Below are 23503 nucleotides of genomic sequence, written 5' to 3' on the forward strand. Positions count from 1 at the left end.
TTTCAACCTTTCATAAAAGATGGAAGTAGACACTGGACCAGAAGGTTTTTTTCTTCCCAGTCTCAGTCTCTGACTTTTTTCACAAATCACCTACACAACTACCTTCTTCCTCAGCTTACAGCTTTCTGTTCCTTCTCTAATAGAAGGAGTAATGAATTTCAATATCTTTGTTCTCTTAATTTTCATAGTGAATTTTGTGCTTTTTCTATTGATTTGTATTAAAAAACACCTAAACCATCTATTGACATCACTGAAATACTTGTTAGCAAAATATAGCTGAATAAAACAGCTCTCTAATTCGTCCACCTTCAATGATGCTGCTAACTGCTGAGCCCTTCCTTACCTGAAAGTAGGTTCATAAGGGTCATGGGAATAGTTGTTCTTAGGGACGTTTGAATCATTGTGCAAATCTGAATTTCTTTGTGGAACCAAAGATGGCATATGGAGACTTTGTTGTTGATCGGTCTTTTCAGTCATGTCGACTCTTCGTGACCCCATTTGGGACTTTCTTGGCAAACATACTAGAGTGGTTTGCCGTTTCCTTTCCTAGCTCAATTAACAGATGAAGAAATTAGGCAAACAGGGTTAAGACTTGCCCAGGGTCACGTAACTAGTAAGTGTCTGAGGTCAGATTTGAAGTCAGGTCTTTTTGACTCCAGGCCTGACGCTTTGTTCACTGTGCCACCTAGCTACCCATTATGGGGACTCAGGACCTTTTAAAGACTAGTTCTGCTTAAGGGACTTAATAACCACAAGTTTTCTTTAGGGGTCCTAAAGAATATATAATGTTTGTAAGCTAACTACGTTTAATAAGCTAGATACAATGGTATCTAGTTACAGAGTCTTTCTATAACATAGGCTAGAAGCGTTAAGAGACTAAAGAACTAAAAGACTGAATGGCAGTTGTTATGCTTGTGGATTTTTTTTTAATAGGACCAAAATGTCTTCGATTCCAAGAAAAAAGTGAAATTAACCAATGCAGATGGAGTAGAGCATAAGCTTTCCAAGAAACAACTGCAGGCTATAGAATTTAACAAAGCTTTACTTGCTATGTATACAAACCAGGTAAGTAATAGTCTCCTAATTACTGTTAGAAATATATAGCATACCAATTCTCTTTTTTTTTTCACTTTTTTTCTGAGCTATTATTTAAAGCTTAACTGCTCAAATCTGTTTTGTGTCAATTTATTCTTTCTATCTTTGTAAAACTATATACCATTTTTTTCTCTTCTTGTGACCACAATATCATATCTTAGGTATTACTTGCTTATTGTATAGTTTCAGAATTCCTAGAATGTGTGCAATATTTATGAGTTTATAGAGGGACAGAATAATATTCTTACTTGCTAATTTTGTTCTATTTCTAATCACTCTAAATAAAATTGAATTCTGTAAAGTGCTAATTGTATTAGTCTTTGGTTCAAGAACAGGTTTTCATTTTTGTTCTATGGCTGTATAGAATTATTAATATTAATGACAGCAAAGATCTTAACTCTCCCTATTCCTAAAATTCAGATTAAATTCTAGTTTAATATCAACTTTCCCTAAGTGCAGATTTCAGGATCTATAAAGTTTTTTCCTTTGGTGCTGATTGAAAGATTACTTAAATTGTTAAGTAGAGACATTGGGTTAAAGATACTTAATTAGGTAAGCTAATTTTTAAGCAAATCCTCATATAAAACATGACTGTAAGCTGTGATTTTATTTTAAATGTGCTACTTTTTTTATACATCCAAATTTATATTTACTTCCTTGAAAAACACCACTGTAGAAAGCTTATTGAAAAAAAAAAACTTAGCCAAAAAAATGCTGACATTGCTCACATCATTTTTGGAACTTTTTATTTTACTTTGTATTAATACCTGTGACCGATTTCTTGGGGTTGTTAAGTTTCCATTCTGTGAGGATAAATTTGATTTTATGGAGTTGCTGAGAATTATGAATTATGAAGAGGCAAAAATCTGATGAATAAGAGGATTGCTATTAATAATCTTTTTGGTACAAAAAGGAGTGTAACTGTAAGGTGAGGTGTTTTTCTTTTGTGATTCATAAATTAGCTATGAAGACAGTTCCACAGAATGAGTATATACTCTTTTTATTGAACACAAATTTGTTAAGTTACTTAACTATTTGCAATGCACTGTGCTAGACTTTGGGGAATACAGTGACATAGAGGAAACTAATTCCTTTTCTTCAAGGGACCCTGAAGGCAACATCTTAAGGAGAAAATTCATTCAGACATTCAGTTTCTTCTTACATGTCAAGGCCAGTCTTGTTACTTTATAATCACATTTGTATTATGATTAATTAATAAATTGTACCTTCCAAATAAATGCAGCTTTTTCTCAAGGACAAAATGAGAATAAGACTACATAAAGTGCCATACTTATTCTATGTAATTAATTTATCCAAATAAAATGACTGTCTTATTTCACTTGGTTTTATCTCTCCTTTTATTCTGTGCTGTTTGTCATCATGGTTGTAATAATTTACTTATTTATGTGAAAAAATGAAATCTTGTATACCTAGGCAGATCAGTGCCGTAAAATATCAACCAGCTTACAGTCCCAAAGTCCTGAGCATCTCTTGCCTGTGTTAATCCAAGCTGCCCAACTCTGCCGGGAAAAGCAACATGCAAAGGCAATAGACCTCCTTCAGGTGATTGAATAGTTTATTTTAAAATGGGGTCCCTGATCATTGTGATCTGCTGTATCATTTTCATCATGATTCAGCAGCTCTTAAAACTTGGTAGGGAGATGATGATAAGGGGTAATTGGTATACCATAAACCTGTTTTAATTCATTTTTTTATTATGCCATTATTAGATTATGTTTGTCCTATGGAATTCCCTCTGCCACAAACATATTGAGTGCCTTTTCATTTAGAGACCTATTTTATATTAGGTCCTGACTGGTTGATTCAGAACATGCTTTCTGTGCCATCTGGCATGATCAGATGGACCACAGAAAGCTGTTCTTTCTTCCACTCCTGATTTCTAGATTAGTCATAGCCCAGATTTTTGAGGTTTTGAAGATACACTCTAGCTTCTGATTTTATTAATAGGGGAACTGACTATTATATTGGTTTGCTTATTTGGAATTTGGGTGAGAAGCAAGCAAAAAGCAGGTAACATTTTTGGAAGATCTACCTCAGATTTATTGTGTGAAATAAAATGAAACATCTTCCAGGAAACCTGTTGTTTTTGAATGTTATCCCGAAAGAAAAGGTAAAGGGTAGAAGTGATAGTGACTATACATTTTTAAAAAGACTCAAATCCATAATATTTATAATGATCATCATTCCATATTTATAAAGCATGAGGAACCCAAGAATCAACACTTTTATAGTGCTTTAAGGTTTACAAAGTATTTCACATTTGATTGTCACAACCCCATCAGGGTTATTATTGTTGTTATTCTCATTTTAGAAATGAGAAAACTGAGACTCAGAGAAGTTAAGCACTTGTCTGTGGGTACATAGCTGATAAGTGTTGAAGGTGGGATTTGAACTCATGTCATTCCAGGCTTGAAGCCCAGCTTTCTTTCTGATCTGTTATGCTGCTTCTCAATTTCCACAGCACACTTTTGAGCAGAGATATATATGTTGAATGATTATCCTTATTCATCTTTCAAAATAGGGTTTTCCTGAACCTCTGTGATTCAAATTGTGCCCTGAAAATTTATTCATTAAAAACTGTTTAAAAAGTTAGATGGTTGAGAGATCAATAGTTTACAAGTGAGTTTAAATAAAATGTATGATGAGTCTCTATTTTCCTCTTCCAAAAATACTTAGGAATTTTCAGAACAGCATCCTGCCAATGCAGCAGAAATTAAATTGACCATGGCACAGCTGAAAATTGCTCAAGGTACTGATATATTTGATAATTTTGTAATGTCATTTTGTTTTTGATGAAACATGGGATGATTTTGAGTTGCCCTGAAGTAACTTTGAATTCACACAAGGTGAGAATGTAGGAAGAACCATGTTGGAGTCTAAGAATTTTGTCAATAAATTGGTCTTTTAATGAGATCTTTCTCTTTCCTTCTTAGAAGAGTATTGAACTGTCTTGACAGTTAAGAAGTTGCAGGCAAAAGTATACTCATAGAATCATATAACTGAAAAGAACCCTCTCATTTAAGAGATGAGGAAAGTGAGTCCTAGAACTTACCCAGGGCTAGTAAGGCTAGTAACTTAAATCCAGGTCTCTCTCACATGTGTCTTCCTCAAACTCTGAATCATAGTTTAAGATCCCCTTCCTTTCCATGGGCAAAATCAAAAACTAGAAAAAAGCTATTATATAACTCTGTGTATATGTTTTGTTCACATATTTGAATAATTATTTGAGTCAAACAATAGAATGGGCTGTATCTAGGTAACGAAATTTGCTTTCTGAGTTTGTTAGCACTTGTAGCTCTGAGTTTATCTTCTCCTTCACCCTTGTCTCACATAATAAAGTAGTTTTCCTTGCCAAGGAAGGCTTCTCTGCATGCAGAGAAGTGATCCCATCCCATTCCATCCTATCTTCTCTAGCTGATTGCCCCCTTTATCATCCCTATTCTCTCATACATCTTCAATCTCTCCTGGTCTCCTTACTGCTTCACTACAGCTTAAAAACATGGTCGTGTCTCCCCTATTCTCAGATCCATTCATCTGTGCTATCATGTCATCTTTCCTCCCTTTTGTGGGAACTCCATGCGAAAGCCATCAAAATAGGTTCCTCTGCTTTCTTTCCTCATTCTGGCTTCTCACCTTATTCAATCAAAACCCTCTTTTCAGAGCAATCAGTGATCTCTTAATTGCCAGATTCAATGGCAGTTTCTTTGCCCTCACCCTTCTTGGCTTCTCTGTAGCTTTTGACGCTATTGATCACCCTCTTCTTGATAATCTCTCCTCTAGGTTTTTGGAACGTTTAGTCTCTTTCTGTCTGACCACTCTTTGTCAGACTCCTGTGCTGAATCTTCATTCAAGTTATGGCCACTAATAGCTGTTGTCCCACAAAGCTTTATCCTGGGTCCTCGTCTTTTTTCCCTCTGCTGTTCAATTGGTGATCTCATTAGGTCCCACCTGATTTAGTTATCATCTCTATGCTGATGATGCTCACATCTTGTCTAGCCCTAATTTCTGTGCTGACCTCCAGTCTCATCTCAAACTACTCATTTGATGTCTTGAATTGGATATTATGAAGTCTGCTTAAACTCAGTATGTCCAAAAGGGAATTCATTCTCTTTCCCCCAAATCCTTTCCTCTTATGAACTTCTATTACTGTCAAGGGTACCACTGTCTTCCCAGTCTCCTAGGCTTACGGCCTAGGTGTCCTCCTCAGCTCTTCACTTGGTCACCCCTGTAGCCAAGTCCTATTGATTTGTGCTTGTGTGTCAGCTCTCCTCTGACACTGCCACCACCCTGGTGCAGGCAGGCCCTCATCTTCTCCTTCTTGGAATGTTCCGATGGCCTGCTGACCAATCTGCCTGCCTTAAGTCTCTCCCCACCTTAGTCCATCCTCCATTTAGGTGTCAATGTGCTGCTCTTCATTTCTTTGCCTAAGGTCTCTCTTTTCTGAGATAGGCATCTGAATTTCTTTTAGTTGATCCTGTTGTGACTTGATCTCCTGTCCTCTCCTCTTGGCCAATTTCTAGCTTGTTGCTTTTTTAAAAAATATGAATGCAGTGTATACAGACCTCGTGTGGTCTAATTAGGACAGTTTTTTTGGGGGGGACTTCTCATTCTGGTTCTTTGTTTTGTGAATAATAGAAGGAAAGGAAATAGTAGTATATTTTTTCAGAGTAATTTTTTGCATTGCCCATTGGGTGCCCAGAGTCACACAGCTATTCTTGTTAGAGTCTGGATTGAGTCAAGCCCTGACTCTTAAGGACAGCTCCCTATTTACCACATTGCCTATCAGTTTTTGCCCATAGGACAAATAATCCAGTATTTACAAACTTATAAACAAAAGAATTGTTAGAGGACGGGAGAGGAGCATTATCTTTTTGTAGTTTTTTTGGGTGAAACTAGTTAACTAGAAATTAAAGATTAAGTTAATGTAAATCATTGGCTTTCATTTTCTTGTGGTTAGGAAAAGGAGAAGAGAAAAGAAATGGTAAAGTAAAATTTTTATGGTATAATTTTTTATAAAATACTGCTTCTTTTTTATCCTTCAGGTAATATTACCAAAGCATGTCTAATCTTGAGAAGTATAGGAGAGTTAAAGCATAAACCAGGCATGGTGAGTTATAACTAACATATACAAGCTGAGAAAAGGAAATGAAGTAGGAGCTTATTGGGAACTGTCATTTGTTTAGTTTATATTGCTGAGGAATTAACCCAGAGTACTGTAATTTCAACTCAGGGCATTTTTATTTCATGTGTAAGAGTAGAGCCAGATCACAGACATATCTTGAGTGCTATAACCAAATTCTGTGTCTGAGTTGGGTTCAGCAAAATAGTTTCCGATCTTCTGAAAATCCTTTTTAAAAATCAAATGAAGGTAGGTCAAAGTTATTGGGAGATGGAGTTACAGGTTTAGGAGATTGAGACTTAGAGAATTAGTGAGGCTCAGTAATCAAGTGGGGATTTAGGAGTATTCTGTGATAGCTAATATATTTTTAAAATTGATTTTAAGAAGTATTTTTTATTACCAACATTTTTTTGGACTATATTCATTTCTATAGCAAAGTTTTGTTGTTATTTTAAAAGAGAAAGAAGAGAAAAACAATTCAGTAAAATCAAACCATACAAAATCTTTGGGGGGGGGGTGGCAGGGATTGGACATTATCTACAATATTCCATACTCACAGACCCCACCTTTCTCTACAAAGGGATTTGGGGTGAGGGATCTTACATTTTTTACTTTGGGACCAAACTTTATCTTCTGTACTATTTCATTTCAGTAGTTTTCTGGTTGGTTTTTCCATTTATGTTCTTCTGATTATTATGTATATGCTTTTCCTGTTTCTGTTTATTCCACTTTGTATAATTTCATGTCATAAGCTTTTCTCATTTTTAAATAAAAGGGAATCTTTATTTACGTTTATAAACAAGTTTCAGAAACAAAAGGCAAACACATATACTGCTACTGGCGTCATAAGTGTTTTCAGTATGCCAACAGCCCTAATGGTATATGAAGATTTCTTAAGATTAGGAAAATTAATACATCATTAAACTAGAGGATTAGACAAAAATACCAAGATATGAAATTAGCAGATTTAGACAGAACCAAAAAGGACTAAGATTTTGTTGTATTTTGAATTAATTAAATTTGCTTGAAAGTAACAAAAGTAACTTTCATCATATAATTTATGTCCTGCATAATGTACTAAATTTTGAACATGAAGTTAATTAGCAAGTTTTTCAAAATTTTAAGAAATTGAAGTAATTTTCAGAATCATTAAGTAGTAAATTTATTTAAGGACCCAGTTAGGATAGAGGCCGTACTTTCATTAGAACACCATTGCTGATGTTTTAACAAAGCATTAGTGTTAATTATTTAGCTATTGCTATTAGCGTTTTATCTACAATGTTTTTAACAAGGTAAATTGGAGAAATGGTAGCCGTCTTCTGTATTTATCATGTGTTCATTGTTTCCTTTTTTTTTTCTTTTTGGAGGTCAATTGGGGTTAAGTGACTTGCCCAAGGTCACGTGGCTAGTTTTTGTGTTAAGTTTCTGAGGCTGGATTTGAACTCAGGTCCTTCTGACTCCAGGGCCAGTGCTCTATTCACTGTGTCACCTAACCATCCCTGTTCATTGTTTCTTAAAGCACAAGTGACATTCCTTTACATTCATGTACCACAGTTTATTTAGCCATCCTCCAAGTTAGTAGATAACTACTTTGTTTCCAGTGGTTATCGTAAACAGTTTTCTTTTAAATATTTTGGCATGTATAGAGCCTTTCTTTTTATCATTGACCTCCTTGAAATATATATGTAGAAGTGGATCTTTGGGTCAAAGTGTATAGACGTTTTAGTCACTTTATTTGCATAATTTGAAATTACTTTTTAGAATGGTTGTACCACTTCACATCTTCACCCACAGTACATTAGTGTCACTTTTGAAAGGTAAAATATTAATGGATAATTGATTATAGCAGGTTGAGCAAATATTTTCAGTTGTCTACATAGAAGCCACAAAGCTTCTTATGGGGAAAAAAAATTCCTCATATTCTCTCAGTGTAGGAATGTCTACTACCTATGATCCTTGGGAGTAAAGTTAAAGCTCTCAAAGTACAACAAAATGAGATAGACTTGGAGTCCTGATTCTGTAATATTTGTCCACAGTTATAAAACCATGTGTCCAATTGTAATTTCACAGATTTTAGTGATAGTTGGTTTTTTGTTTTGCTGTTTTGATTTGCTTATTATTCATACTGGTTTAAATGGAATATCATGTCGACCCTTTAAAATGTAAATATACCTCTGTGGCAGTGCTACTGTAGGTAGTTCTAAGGGATTGTCATTAGATTATTGTAGTGTTTCGTGAATTATTTTTGCAACTTGGTGCCTTGTTTTAATTATCAAATTGTAACTTTTACTTTGGAACAAAAGTGAGAATTTTTTTTCTATTTAATCTTGTTGAGTAACAGAAGTAGGCTGTGTTATTTATTTGCACAGAAATAACATATTTTATTTGTTTAGGATAGTAATTAAATTAATTTCTACAAAGTAACAACAGAGACTCACTCAGAAATAAAATTCTAAATTTCCACGCAGTCAAAAATTCTTGAAAATCAGGACTTTTCCAAATACTTTGAGAGCCTTTGGGAGCCATTTTCTTGATAGAAATTTGTTGTGAAGTCTAACACTGGGCTGCTTTTATGCTTTATAAGGACAGACAGCTACATTCCTTGTAGCAAGGAATGTAATTATCAGCACATTGGAGACTTCTGCTTGTAAGTAAACTGAAGAACTTCTTGGATTTCCTGGAATGAGAGATTCCTTGGAACTGACGTGCAGTAAACCACGAAGCAGTTTGTAGTGCAGGAAGGGTTCACATCAAATCAAGATCATCTGCTGCTTGAGTAAATAGTCTTCATGAGTTGTGGCTAAAATAATATATTTCCTGAGACATAGTCTTCTAGTGAGACTTGTCCTTGGGTGGCAGTTATCGGAGGGCTTTGTGCCCAGAACTTTCAGCTTTTCAACCATGGAAGTGTAACAGTGACAATAATAACTCACATCTTAATTGGAGGTTCACAAAACTCCTTCCCAACAGCCTTGAGAGGTGGATATTACCAGTGTGATCCCAATTTTACAAATAAGAAAAATGATGCTGAGAGCTTAAGTGATTTGCCTATCGCCACAGACCTAGTAAATGTTGAAATTTATAACTTCCTATGTTCCTTAGAAGAATGTAATGATAAATATTTAAACAATTTTACTTTTCATTAAACACTTGACAGACTTTTTATTCCTCACAATTCTTTCTTTTGGAAGGAAAGTGCTTTAGTTTAGCCCTAATAAGAGCATTATAATACACACGAGATAGTTACTGACAGAGATGCCAAAATATGTTCATTATCATCTCCTTATTGTTTTTGGCTTTAGAAAAAATTCATGATGAATTTTACTATATGCTAATTTTAAATATTTGACTGTGTATAGGTGTCTGCATTAGTAACAATGTATAGTCACGAAGAAGATATAGATAGTGCCATTGAGGTCTTTACGCAAGCTATCCAGTGGTACCAGAATCACCAGGTAAGTAAATTTAATTGGAAATATTTTTGACTACAATAATTATAAACTTTAAATTGCATGATTTAAATAATTAAATAATTTTGGCTAGGTGGTCTTTGAGGTCCTTGCTAGCTCTAGATTTGTGAGCCTTTTTTTAAAACTTTATTTGAATTTCTTTTTAAAACTCCTCTCTTCCCCCAAAACCTAGCATCCCCAAATATTGGCACCATTCAAGAAGATTAAAAAGTAACTTTTTTATGACAGTTTACTTATATATTGCCCTGTCCTGCTAAATCCTCTGGATTTAGTAATTAGCTCTTTTTGTAAAATAGGGCTGCTTCAATAAAGGCAAATAACTCCCTTTATGCCTTGCACAGTATGTGTAATGATTAAAAAAAAATACAGTCAGATTGTGTAGACAGATGTTTACTGATGGCATATTTAGACTTCTTGTTATCTTCACCATTGTATTTTTAAATCCTGAGTCAGTTGTGATAACAAAAACCCCCAAAACAAAGTCAGATAAAGCTATGCAAATTTCATCTCTCTCTCTCTCTCTTTTTTTCTACAATTATCACATTGCATCCTTGAAACAAAAAAACCCAACAGTCAGTTGAGCGGACTGAAAGGAGAGGCAGTATGGCATGGTGAACAAAGAGCTGACCTTGAAGTCAAGTAGATTTTAGTCCAAGGCCCTCCTCTTATAGAGACAAGATTGTGGCCTTGTGTCCCTTAAATTGAGTGCCTTTAGGTACTTCTAGAGGTCTGTGGTATCCTTGTTGGTAAATGTTCTAACTAGGAGGGCCAGTAGAAAAATGTATAATCAATATAGTTATGTGGGGACACTACTAGTGTGGTGCCATGCTGTGACGGGCCAGTCAGTAACAACATTGTAGAGGATTTATTATTTTTGTTTCTGGTTTCTTTTTTTTTGTTTTTTGCTTTTTGGAGGGCAGTTGGGGTTAAGTGACTTGCCCAAGGTCATTATTAGACCCAGGGGAAGGCTACATAGCATTTGTAGTTATGTCCTTCAAGTGTAATAAGTCCTGAGAAAGAGAAGTCTTGATACCTCATCATTGCTTCAAACAGTCCAGAAAGGTTATTAGGGAAAACTCACTTTGTCACTATTGAATGAGTCACAACTGTCCACAGACTACTTTTACACTTAAATCATTCATTGTTCATTTCATAGATTATGTAGATACTAATTCATTATATCAAAAGATCTGTTATTGTCTCCCTACTGTAATAGATCATCTTCACGAGTTGCTATGCCCAGAATAGTCTCCTGTTGACTATTCTTCTAGGTTTGAGCCTTTTCAAGTTAAGCTGGATTGGCATGAACAACAATCTGTTGCCAGGTCTGTACTTGAAACCTTTACAAACTTTCCCCCTAAATGAGGCATCAGATAGGACTTTAGTGGAAGGTTCAGATAAATATATGCTGAGTACTAAATACTACAAATGGAGACCATGTTGTCCTCTAAAAAATGTTCAACATTTCTGCCAGAAATGTTCTAGTTATTTTCAATAACATAATTTAGTACTAGCTGTCCTCAATTTATAAACTCTTAAAAATACCCATTACTTAGGAATGGAGCAGTTTACTTCAGTTGAGGAAACCTAGGATCCCTTGCCTGACCACTGCTGGGTCCTTGTGGGCCTTCTTTACCCTCGTAGGTAGCTTAGGTGGTACAGAGGATAGATATCAACTTGAGCCTGGGGTGAGGAAGATCTGAATTCAGATCTGGCCTCAATATACTAAACTAGTTGTGTCACCCTCTACAAATCACTTTACTTCTGTTTGCCTCAGTTTCTTCAGCTGTAAATAGGGGATAATAATAGCAACTGCCTTCCAGGATTGTTGTAAGGATCAAATAAGATAATTGTAAAGTGCTTGACACAGGACTTAGCACCTAACAGGTGCTTAATAGATGTGTATTCCCTTCCTATTTCCAAAGGCCAATAACAGAAGTAGAAGAGTCTCTTCTCCAAGGGTTTAGCTTTGGCAATAGAATTAGAATGAGTTTATAATTAAAAATAATAGGGATAGTTTCTACAATATTGTTAGTAATGCACTTTAGCTACACGATGGCTTTAATATCTGTATGCAGTAGAGGGGTTATTCTGGGAACCTAACCTTTTTGTAACACTAATTCTAGGGGAAAATGGACCCAGTTTCAAATACTATCTTAAAAATGAATGTAATACAACTTCAGGCTTTTAAGTTGGTTTTTATTCTTTTGGTTAACTTATGGTTTGATTTTTTTTTCCACCCTTTGAAATGTTCTTCAAATAATTATGGCGATCGATAAAAGCTAAAATAAAGGAATTAATGAAGAAACAAACTTCTGTGGTCTAAATAGTTGTCACTTCAGTGACACTTGTTAAATATATTTTGCCTAAAACTTTCCTTTTTTAATGAACCTGCAGCCAAAGTCTTCTGTTCATTTATCCTTGATAAGAGAAGCTGCCAACTTCAAACTCAAATATGGGAGGAAGAAGGACGCAATTAGTGACCTGGAGCAACTATGGAAGTAAATTTTTATGGGTGCAAGGGTGGACATCTTACTTGCTTTGCCATCTTCTTATGTCCATGGGCTTTTGCTGTTTCTGTTTTTTGGTTTTTTTTTTTGTTTTTTTACCTTCATCATCTGACACATAGGCTCTTGATAAAATGCTTGTTGATTAGTTGATAAGTTTGGAATTTTTGTGTTTAACTTTTTTCATTTTTCCCTCAGGCAAAATCCAAAAGATGTTCATACTTTGGCACAGCTTATCTCTGCTTATTCACTAGTAGATCCTGAGAAGGCAAAAGTGTATCCTTTTTTTTTTTTTTCCTGGACAGATCTGAATCCATGCACCTGATAAAATCCCTTACTTCCAATCTGTGTTTAAGATTGGTGGATGTTTTAGAATGATGTGTTCATTTAGCCATGCTTTTAGGATTTTGATATACCACTGACCTGAAGGAGGGATGCAACCTTTCTCTCATGCCATTTTATCAAGATATGTAGTACATAAATATATCTGACAATTTAGCTTGCTGTGATGTTATTATATTCTCGAAAATTTTATTCTGTTTGGGATTTAAGGACTTAATTTGATAATGCTACAAAATGAATCTGTCTTATGAATAGTGTGCATGTATTCATTTTGTTTTCCTGAACTTTTACTCTGTCACAGTCTTAGTAAACACTTGCCCTCATCAGATAGTATGTCCCTGAAAGTAGATGTAGAAGCACTTGAAAATTCCCATGGTGCTACATACATTCGGAAGAAAGGCGGGAAACTTACTGGAGAGAACCCACTGAAAGAACAAGGGTAATGGTTTCTTTTAAAAAATACCAGCAAATAACAAAATAAGAAATGGCTATATTTTATATAAAAATCAGGTTGGGATAAAAAGGGAACTAGTTAGATGATCTTCATGGTAAGAAAAAATGTTTTTCCTTTTCATCAACTTGCAGGAACTCAGGTATTGATAATTAAAATAGCTACTTATTTTGCAGCTTTGACATATCCTTAAGAATATAAAAAGCATACAGTTTGAAGGTCATTTGGAAATTTTTTATTCTTTCAGTTTTCCTTCACAACTTAAAAAGTTGTGACATCAAGCAGCTGGCATTTTTTCTTTTCCCGTGTAGTTTTTTTTCCTTTTAATTGTCAGTGGGACCACAATTTTACAGTCTAATGAAGATCCCTCAAATATCATTAGTTAAGTTCAATTCACATTTTGTTGGGGTTTTTCTAATGCTTCATTTTTCAGAGTTTACTTGTTTATTTCATATGTGTTTCTTGGATTAAATTTGGGGTGAAACTGAATTTTTAAAAATCTGTTGTATGTATAATAGTTTTTAAGTTTTGATATAACTTGCAGTATAAATGTTTCATTAGGCATGTGTAGGAGTTGTAGCGCCTGAGTCAGCCTGGTATAGTGGAAAAAATGTTGGATTTGGTATGAGACCTGGATTTGAATTTCTGATAATCTTTTTACTCTCTGAGTTTCCTGGGCCTCAGTTTTCTTACCTGTAAATGAGGGAGTTAGCCTACATGATTTCTGAGATTTCTTTTCACTCTAAATGTACGATCCCATAATATTTTATCTTCATCCTTAATTTTGGAATGAAAGACCCAGGTCCAAGACAAAGCAGATTGCTTCTTCTATTTTCTAGTTTCATTGGATAATTTTTTAGGGAGATTCATTAAGCTGATAAAATGAATTTTTGGCAGAAAATAATCTTTATGTAATAGAAGGTATTTTGGGGTGGGGTTAATAGAGCTAGCTTTTAGTTCCTTCTCTGGTGATAACTAGCTCTATGACTTTGAGCAAGACATTTAATTTCCCTGCGTCTTTTTCCTCATACCAATTATGAGAGGAATGGGCTAGATGATCTTTTAAGTTCATTTCAACTCTAATAATTATACTTTACCTGCTTTTCAAAAAATGTTCTTCGTGGACGTTTAGATCTGAAGTGGTCACTCACTTTTGTCATCTGCTTTAATTGGTGTTTACTAGCTTTTCAGGTTGGTTTTGAAATATTTACTTAACTTGCTTCACCTTCCAAAATAGACAGTTTTTTTTTTTTTTGCATTTTCTTCATTTTTGTTGGGTGCATGTTACATAGTGGGGGAAAAGCTATGGATTTGGAATCAGAGAAATTGAGTTCAAATTCAGAACCTGACCTTAAACATGTTGCTTAACATCTTAGTTTTAGTTTCTTTGTGTGTAAATTAAGGTTTTAGATTCAGTTATGTCAAACTCTCTTAGCCTGTGGGTATTCTATTTTTGGTTTTGTCTGTAAAGATTTTAATTTTTTTTGATTGTGTGTGAAATATTTCCTGAATAAAAATATCTCAATGGCCCTTTTTTCTCTTCTCTAGAGTATAGTTCCTGTACCGTGCATGTAAATATTGATGGTTTTGTTTATGTTCTCCATTTTCTAAATATCTTGCAAACAATAGATGCTCCATAAATAAATATTTGATTTCATTATTTTTTCTAGGCAAGGAGACATAAAGAAAAAGAAGAAAAAAAAGAAAGGTAAATTCATTTTAACATAGTTCAATAAATCATCATTGGATGAAACCAAGTTTTCTTTTCATTTTTTAGTGAAACCCTCTGGAAGAAACATTCTCTTTTCCTTTTATTTTCTTTTATAGCTAGAATTGGGTTTATCACATTATTAACAATTATTTCATGATCCAAGTTTGCTCTGCAACATTTATAGATACTAGTCTTATGTTTTTGTGTAGAAATAAGTATTCTTCAGATCATGAGTTTGTAGTCTGGCTTAACTGACTTTTACTGAACTTAATTCTGTATGCACTGCTATATAAGGTACTTACTCTTATTTCTTCTTCCATATAATAAGTACAGATTGCAAAAAGAATATTACTTTTCACACTATTATCATATGTATTTAAAGCCCTGGTTGCACTGATATATTATATGTGTATATATCAAAAGAGAAATAAATGTGACACTCAGAAAGCTAATCACTTGAGAAGACTCACTATATATTGACTCCTTTAACCAGGTTTTTTAAAGTAGAAAATATTTCCAAGCTAAAATTTTTTTACAAAGATCAAAGTCATAGAATTTTAGAGTTGAAAGGGACCTTATCAACTATTTAATCCAACTTGTACATGAAAACTATCTTTTATATAGATCTAACCTATACACATATGTATACATATGTATTATATGTACACATACACATCTAATCTCCGCTAAGACCCTCAAGGAGGGGCAACGCCTATCTCCTGTGGTAGCTCATTTCACTTAATTGTTAGAAAATTTTTCCTGGGGCAGCTAGGTGGAGCAGTGAATAGAGCACCGGCCCTGGAGTCAGGAGGACCTGACTTCAAATCCGTCCTCAGACACTTAACACAGACACAAAACTAGCCGTGTGACCTTGGGCAAATCACTTAACCCCAATTGCCCTACCTTCCCCCCTCCAAAAAGCAAAAAAAACCCAAAAATTCCTGACATCAAGACTAAATTTTTCTCTTTGTATCTTCTATTCATTGATCCTGATTTTGCCCTCTGGGATCAGTCAGAACTAACATGATCCCTTTTCCTCATAATATCCCTTTACTTGCTTGAATAAAATGCCATGTTTCCCCTGAAATCTTCTCTAACCCTGACAGTCCCAGGTCTTTCAGCCTATTCTTCTGTGATAGAGTAAGGGTTCTTCACCATTCTAGTTGTCCTCCTTGGGATGCTGTCCAGTTAATCAGTATCCTTCCTAAACCATGGGATGCAAAACTGAACATCATACTTAAGATGTTTGATCAGGGCAAAGTATTGGGAAAACTAACTCCTTTTCTTAAATGAAGTATACATGTGAAATCATGCAAAACATTTTCATCTTAGTTATATTGCATAAAAAAGTAAAGTGGGAAAATTATACTTCAGTTAGCACTCAAAATTCGTCGGTTTTCTCTCTGAAGTTGGATAGTATTTTTTCATGAGTGCTTTGGAATTGCCTTGGATCACTGTATTGATCATAGTCTTTAACATAGCCAAGTCTTTAAAACTTGGAACATCATTACATCATTGCTCTTACCATGCACAGTGATCTCCCATTTCTCTTACTTCACTTTTCATCGGTTTATAAAGATTTTGGTGTTTTTTTTCTGAAACCACTCCACTTGTCATTTCTTATATCACATCACAATCATGTGGCACAACTTATTCAGCCATTCCCTAATTGATGAGCATCCTCTCAATTTCCAATTCTTTGCTACCACAAATATTTTTGTACATCTAGGTCCTTTTCCTTTTCCTTTGATCTCTTTGGGGTACAGACCTAATAGTAGTATTTGATGGATCAAAGAGCATGCACAGTTTTATACATAGACCTTTGGGCATAGTTCTAAGTTGTTCTCCAGAATGATTAGACCAGTCCACTACTCCACCAGTAGTTCAATAACAGACCTATTTTCCCTCCAACTCCAGTTTTTCTTTTCTGATAGGTGTGAGGTGGTATCTCAGAGTTGTTTTAATTTGCCTTTCTCTTGATAATCAATAATGATTTATAGCATTTTTTATGTGACTTTAGATAGCTTTGATTTCTTTGTTTGAAAATCTCCTGTTTATATCCTTTGACCATTTCTCAATTGGGGAATGGCTTGTATTCTTATAAATTTGCCTTAATTCTCTGTACCTTTGAGAAATGAGACCTTCATCAGAGAAAGTTGCTGTACAAATTTTTTCCCCAGGTTCCTTCTTTCCTTCTAATCTTGACTGCATTGGTTTTGTTTGTATAAAATCTTTTAAATTTAATATAATCAAAATTATCTATTTTACATCCTTGAATGTTTTCTATCTTTTGTTTGGTCATAAATTTTTCCCTTCTCCATAGATCTATCTTATGGGTAAAATTTTCTATGCTTCCTTAATTTGCTTATGATATCACTTATTATATCTAAATCGTGTACCTATTTTGACTTTTATCTTGGTGTATAGTGCAAAATGTTGATCTGTACCCATTTTCTGATAAACTGCTTTCCAATTTCCCCAGCAGTTTTTGTCATATAGTGAGTTCTTACTCCAAAAGCTTGTGTCTTTGGGTTTGTCAAGTCTTTAGATTACTATGGTCATTTATTTCTGTGTATTCTGTACCTAATCTGTTCCATGGATCTACCACTCTATTTCTTAGCCAATACCAGAATGTTTAGATGGTTACCTATACAGCTTGAGATCTGATACTGCTAGACCACTTTCCTTGACATTCTTTTCATCGATTCCCTTGATATTCTTGACCTTTTTTTCTAGATGAATTTTGTTATATTTTCTAGCTCTGTAAATTGTGGGTGTTTAATTGGGTTGTTCATTTGTTCTTTTTCTAGTTTTTTAATTGAATGCCTAATTCATTGAACTGCTTTTTCTCTATTGATGTAAGTGTTTAAAGCACCCCATAAATTTGGTATGTTGTTTCATTGTTGTCATTCTCTTCAGTGAAGTTAATTATTCTGTGATTTATTCTTTAACCCACTCATTCTTTAAGATTAGATTTAGTTTCCAATTAATTTTTAATCTATGTTTCTGTGGCCCTTTATTGAATGTAATCTTTATGGCATTATCATCTGAAAAAGGTGCATTTAATATTTCTGCTTTTCTGCATTTGTTTGAGATTTTTATGGCCTAATCCATGGTCACTTTTTGTGGAGGTGCCATGTACAGCAAGAAAAAGGCTCTACTTTTTGTTCCCATTCTGTTTTTTACCAGAGATCTATCATATCTAATTTCTCTAAAATTCAGTTTATTTCATTAAGTTCTTTCTTGCTTATTTTATAGTTAGATTTATCTGGTTTTGAGAGGGGAAAGTCGAAGATGCCTATTAGAATAATTTTGCTGTTTGTTTCCTCCTGTGACTCATTTAACTTTTCCTTTAAGAATTTGAATGCTGTGCCATTTGGTACATATGTTTAGTATTAAAATTATATCATTGTCTATGACAATTTTAGCAAAATGTTTCCCTGCTTATCTTTTTTAATTTAGTCTGTTTTTGCTTCTGCATTATCCGAGATCATGATTGCTACCCCTGCTTTTTTATAACTTGGGTGTGAAGCATAACAGATTCTGCTCCAGCCTCTTAATTTTATTCTGTGTATATGTTCCAATATGTTGTTGGATTCTGGTTTTTAATCCATTTTGCTACCCATTTCCATTTTATGAGTGAGTTCATCCCATTCACAGTCATTATTATTGTGTATTTCCCTCCATTTTACCCCTTTTTATCCTTCTCTCCCTCCTTTTTTACCATGTCCTTCCTCAAAAGTCTGTTTTGCTTCTGACTGCTGTCTCCCTTAATCCCCCCTTCTCTTATCACCCTTCTCCTCCTGCTTACCAGTGATGTAAGATAGATTTCTATACCCAATTGAGTGTGGATGTTATTCATTGTTTGAACCAATTATGATGAGAATAAGGTTCAAGTGTTGTCCTCTACCCTCTCTTCCACTGTAAAAGCTGCTCCTTGTGTATCTCTTTTATGTGAGATAACTTTTTCTATTCTTCCTCTCCCCCCTTTTCTTACTGCATTCCTCTGACTCATTTTATTTTTGGGGATATCATTCCATTATAGTTAAATCACACCCCTACCCTCTGTGTTGACTTCCTCTAACTGACCTAATGATAAAAGTTCTTAGCTGTTACAACCATCATCTTCCCTTATAGGAATATTAACATTTTAATCTTACTGAACCCTTTTTATGATTTCTCTTTAATGTTTACCTTTTTATTCTTCTATTGAGTCTTGTATTTGAAAGTCATGTTTTCTATTCAGTTTTAGTCTTCATAAGGAATTCTTGAAAGATCTCTATTTCATTAAGTCTTCATTTTACCCCCTGAAGGATTATACTCAGTTTTGCTGTGTAGGTTATTCTTGGTTGTAATCCTAGCTCCCTTTGCTTTCCAGAATATCATTCCAGGTTCTTTAATTCTTTAATGTAGCCACTGAATCTTGTATTAGACTGGTTCCATGATATTTGAATTTTCTTTCTGACTGCTTGCAATATTTTCTCCTTGACTTGGGAGCTCTGGAATTTGGCTGTAATATTCCTAGGAGTTTTCATTTTGGAATCTCTTTCAGGAGGTGATTGATAGATTGTTCGAATTTCTATTTACCTTCTGTTCTAGGATATCAGGGCAGATTTCCTTGATAATTTCTTAAATTCTAATGTCTAGGCTCTTTTTTTATCATGGCATTCAGGCAGTACAATAATTCTTAAATTAATTGTATTTCTTGGTTATAGCAACCCATAAAGGCTTAAAGGATAGAGGGTTATGGAAGCATGTTAGTAGAGGAAGTTTCCAAATGGTGAAATTGTGGATCCTTGAGATATGAAATTAATATCTGAAATAAGGAGTCATCTAAATCCTAAAATAATTCTCAGATGGTTTGCTAACCATTCCTGCTCAAGAGCTGGGGGAAAATTAGTTACTTAGTTTTTACCAAAAGTTATTACAGGCTTGGTCATGTTGAAGTTTTTACCAAAAGTTATTATAGTCTTGGTTATGTTAAAGTGCAATAAATAATTAACTGAATTTATTCAGTAACCACAGAGTGCCTGGTATTGTGCTAAGGCCCTGGAGATAACAAGACAAAATGAAAAACAGTCCCTGTCTTCATGGAACTTCCTCCATTATGCTGGGACTGCTTTGCTGGGAACATTTGCACAGATAAGGGAGTATATGGTAATTTGAGGGGAGAGAGTTCTGGAGATCAGGAAATAACTTCCTCTGGGAGGTAGCATCTGAGCCTGAAAGGAAGCAAAGGCTTCTGCTAGGTGAAGATAAGAGAGTAGTCTCATGGGACAATTTATGCACAGATACCAAGGTGGGAACTGGAATGGGAAATTTGAGATAAATATCAGGCAGACTAGTTTGACTGGAATGTTGGAATATATGAAGGAGAATCTTGTGAATTTGTCTGGCAAGGTAAATTGGGGCCAAATTGACTTTTAAATACCAAGAGTTGCTGAGTTTTTATTTCATCTTAGAGACAGTAGTCTGAAAGCATATATGATATGGACTGATTGGCAGTAGGTACCAGTAACTTAAATATTTGGAGTTCTAGATCTCTGGATAATTTCCAGCTTTTACTCAAATTAATCATTCTTACAGCTTTTTTTTTTTTCAATTTTGGCTTTATTTCAGAACAAAATCATAATGTGTATAGACTCTTTCATTATTTATTTTCTTTAAACAGGAAAACTACCCAAGAATTATGATCCTAAAGTTACCCCAGATCCAGAGCGATGGCTTCCAATGAGAGAACGTTCCTACTACAGGGGAAGAAAGAAGGGTAAAAAGAAGGATTTGATAGGGAAAGGGACACAGGGAACAGCATCAGCAGCTTCATCTGAATTGTAAGTGATGACTATTTGCACAGTGCTATCCACTCTCAAAGGACTTACCATTTTGCTGCTTGAAGGGCATTGAATGCCTCATATCAGTAGTCTTCAGACATTTTCAATCACAAGCCTAACCCCTATTGGTTAAAAAAAAAATGAAAACACACAAGTCCAAATTCAAATCAGACATTTGACACTAGCTGTGTGACCTTGGGCAAGTCACTTAATCCTAATTGCCTTGCCTTCCCCCCTCAAAAAAAAAGGAAAGAAAGGAGAGAAGTGGAATTTTTTATTAGTTTTTGCCACAGAATGGATAGCCTGCCCTATGAGAAGTACTTGTTACAGCCAGAGGTGATCTGAGAGGCAGGAGGTGGTCCTTGCTTGGGAATAACTAAGGAAATTTTCCATTGGGGCTTTCCCAGTGGTACCCTTCCATCTGTATCCCTAAGGGAGCAGTTAGGTTATAACTGCCCTTAATGGCCCAAAGGAACTCTGAAGGGGGAGGCTTGGGATGTTACACAGCAGAGGTAGGAGGTGGGGAGGGGTAGCAATTGGAGACAAGTCTCACGTGTAGCTGCTGCAGAAATGGTTAGATGCAGTCTCCTTTCCCCCTCTTCAATTAGTTGAGCCCTTTGAGGTCAGACTCCGGCCTCCATTTTGGAGACCACTGCCATATGCCATTTACCACTTAAATGTTTCATTTACATTATCACATTTGATCTTCTCAAGAAGTCTGTGAGGTGGGTAAGTAGTTCTCAAAGACAGTAACCAGAGTTTAATCTGATATACTTTGAATTTAATAGCGCATACATATCTTTGCAGTTACATGTGCCTATGGGAGTCTGTTAAGTTCTGCTGTGGTGTGTTGATAGATTCCTCACAGTGAGCAAAAAAAGTTTTGAGAGCCACTACTATGGGCTATGTAATGTTAGCATCCCTTACATTTTACTGATGAAGAAACTGGATCTCAGGGTTTTTTCCCCCCAGGTTTTTTTTTGTTTGTTTTTGCTTTTTGGAGGGTAGAGAGCAGATAGAGTGACTTGCCCAAGGTCACATGGCTAGTAAGTGTTAAGTCTCTGAGGCTGGATTTGAACTTAGGTCCTCCTGACTCCAGGGCTGGTGCTCTATTCACTGTGCCACCTAGCTGGCCCCGAAGAAACTGAATCTCAAAGAACTTTTGACTTACTCAGGATCACATTGCTAGTAAGTGTCAGAGAAAGGAGTCTTCCCAGAGCTCTCTGTCCTCCAGGGCACGGCTGCTTTACTTCCACTGCACAAGCAGGACCGCTAGTGCTGACCTCATGGATTTAGGAAGCCTGACTCTGTGTGACGCCTAGTCTTACATTTGACTGTCCTGCCGATCTTCTCATCACTGAAGTGGCTGATAAGGAAAGAAACTTGAAGAGCTTCAGAGACTTGAGCTTTCTTATACTTTTAGGAATTAAAGTAACTTATGCTTTTACAGAATTTCAAATAGTTTTGTTGACCACCATATCGGCCTCTTGGTCAGTCCATCAATTACCATGTGAATACTTTATTCTTTGTTTATATCATGTTCTCCAAATTAAGATAATCTTTAGACTTGAAGGAAAACCTGTTTTATTTCAGAGAAATGGGAGTCCCTTATCTTGGGTTTTGTTTTGGTTTGTTTGTTTGCTTGCTTGCTTGCTTTTTGGAGGGGGGAAGGTAGGGCAATTGGGGTTAAGTGACTTGCCCAAGGTGACACAGCTAGTTTTTGTGTTAAGTGTCTGAGGTCAGATTTGAACTCAGGTCCTCCTGACTCCAGGGCCGGTGCTCTATTCACTGCTCCACCTAGCCGCCCAGAAAGTCCCTTATCTTAATAAAGAGAGAGCAAGAAAGGACTATTTTGTTTAATTGAAGGGAAGCAAAATATAGTTCTTGTTTGGTTGTCATGTATACTCAGTAGACTTATGGTTTTATGTACGTGTGAATTTCCTCCAAAAATAAATATTGCAACTCTACATAACAGCCCATTCTGTGAGACTCTTATTCATATCTTTTTATAGGTGGTGCAGTGAGTAGAGCACCAGTCCTGGAGTCAGGAGGACCTGAGTTCAAATCCAATTTCAGACACTCAACACTTACTAGCTGTGTGACCTTGGGCAAGTCACTTAACCACAATTGCCCTACCTTCCCCCCTCCAAAAAGCAAAAACAAGAAAACAAAACAAAAAAAGTATGCCACAGAGGGTACATGCAGTATGTTAGAGAAAAAAATTCACTTGCTCTTCATATAATAAATGTAGATAAATGTAAATAACAACTTATGAGTTATTTACTGTTTAATGATATTTTAAAAGAAGTGTGCATTATTTGGGGAAAATAAGTAAGGCTCTAGAAATGTACTCTTTATAAAATTGCTTTTCCTGTGTTGAATACATTAATAAGCCTTATCTCATCTGGCCTATTTCAGGGATGCTAGTAAAACTGTGTCCAGCCCACCCACTTCCCCCCGGCCTGGGAGCGCTGCCGCAGTATCTGCCTCTACAAGTAACATAATACCCCCAAGACACCAGAAGCCTGCAGGGGCTCCTGCCACGAAGAAGAAACAGCAGCAGAAAAAGAAGAAAGGTGGAAAAGGAGGCTGGTGATTTGGACATTCACGTCACAGTCTATTTTTTTTAACTCTTTCCACTGTAAGGCACCAGGAACATAATAAAGGTCGAACAGCAACAAGCACAGGGCTTTTTTATTCCCCTCTTAAACTGACTTAATGTTCTCTTTAGTTTTCTGTGTGCTCTGCATCCAGGAGTCACAAGTGTCATGCTCTTCAGCTCCATGCCCGCTTAACTCTCGGGCTCCTCATGTCATGTACCTTTGTGCAGAGTACGAGGACATGAAGCAGTTGAGTATTTGCCCCCTGTAACCATCTGCCATACTCTACTCTTTGTGGGCTCCCCTGGCCCTTCCCACTTTTACAAATAAGGCGTGTTCTCCAAGTTCTTTCCAGC

At 35.6% G+C, this 23503-nt stretch overlaps 1 protein-coding gene across 1 annotated transcript in view; it reads left to right on the plus strand.

The window, feature by feature from the left end:
• SRP72 (signal recognition particle 72) overlaps window positions 1-23228 on the plus strand; it is a 105277-nt gene extending 82049 nt beyond the window's left edge. The window contains exons 10-20 of the mRNA XM_069105283.1: window positions 934-1065; window positions 2530-2658; window positions 3793-3865; window positions 6159-6223; window positions 9595-9690; window positions 12103-12206; window positions 12411-12488; window positions 12856-12993; window positions 14676-14713; window positions 20388-20547; window positions 22966-23228. Coding sequence (XP_068961384.1) covers window positions 934-1065; window positions 2530-2658; window positions 3793-3865; window positions 6159-6223; window positions 9595-9690; window positions 12103-12206; window positions 12411-12488; window positions 12856-12993; window positions 14676-14713; window positions 20388-20547; window positions 22966-23143 — 1191 coding nt within the window. The 3' untranslated portion in view covers window positions 23144-23228. The remainder of the gene's footprint in view (window positions 1-933; window positions 1066-2529; window positions 2659-3792; window positions 3866-6158; window positions 6224-9594; window positions 9691-12102; window positions 12207-12410; window positions 12489-12855; window positions 12994-14675; window positions 14714-20387; window positions 20548-22965) is intronic.
• The last annotated feature ends 275 nt before the right edge of the window (window positions 23229-23503 follow it).

Source organism: Petaurus breviceps, unplaced genomic scaffold, assembly GCF_028583685.1.
Source record: "Petaurus breviceps papuanus isolate PSGF00001 unplaced genomic scaffold, PetGlider_PUasm1.0 76, whole genome shotgun sequence".
NCBI classification, from domain to species: domain Eukaryota; kingdom Metazoa; phylum Chordata; class Mammalia; order Diprotodontia; family Petauridae; genus Petaurus; species Petaurus breviceps.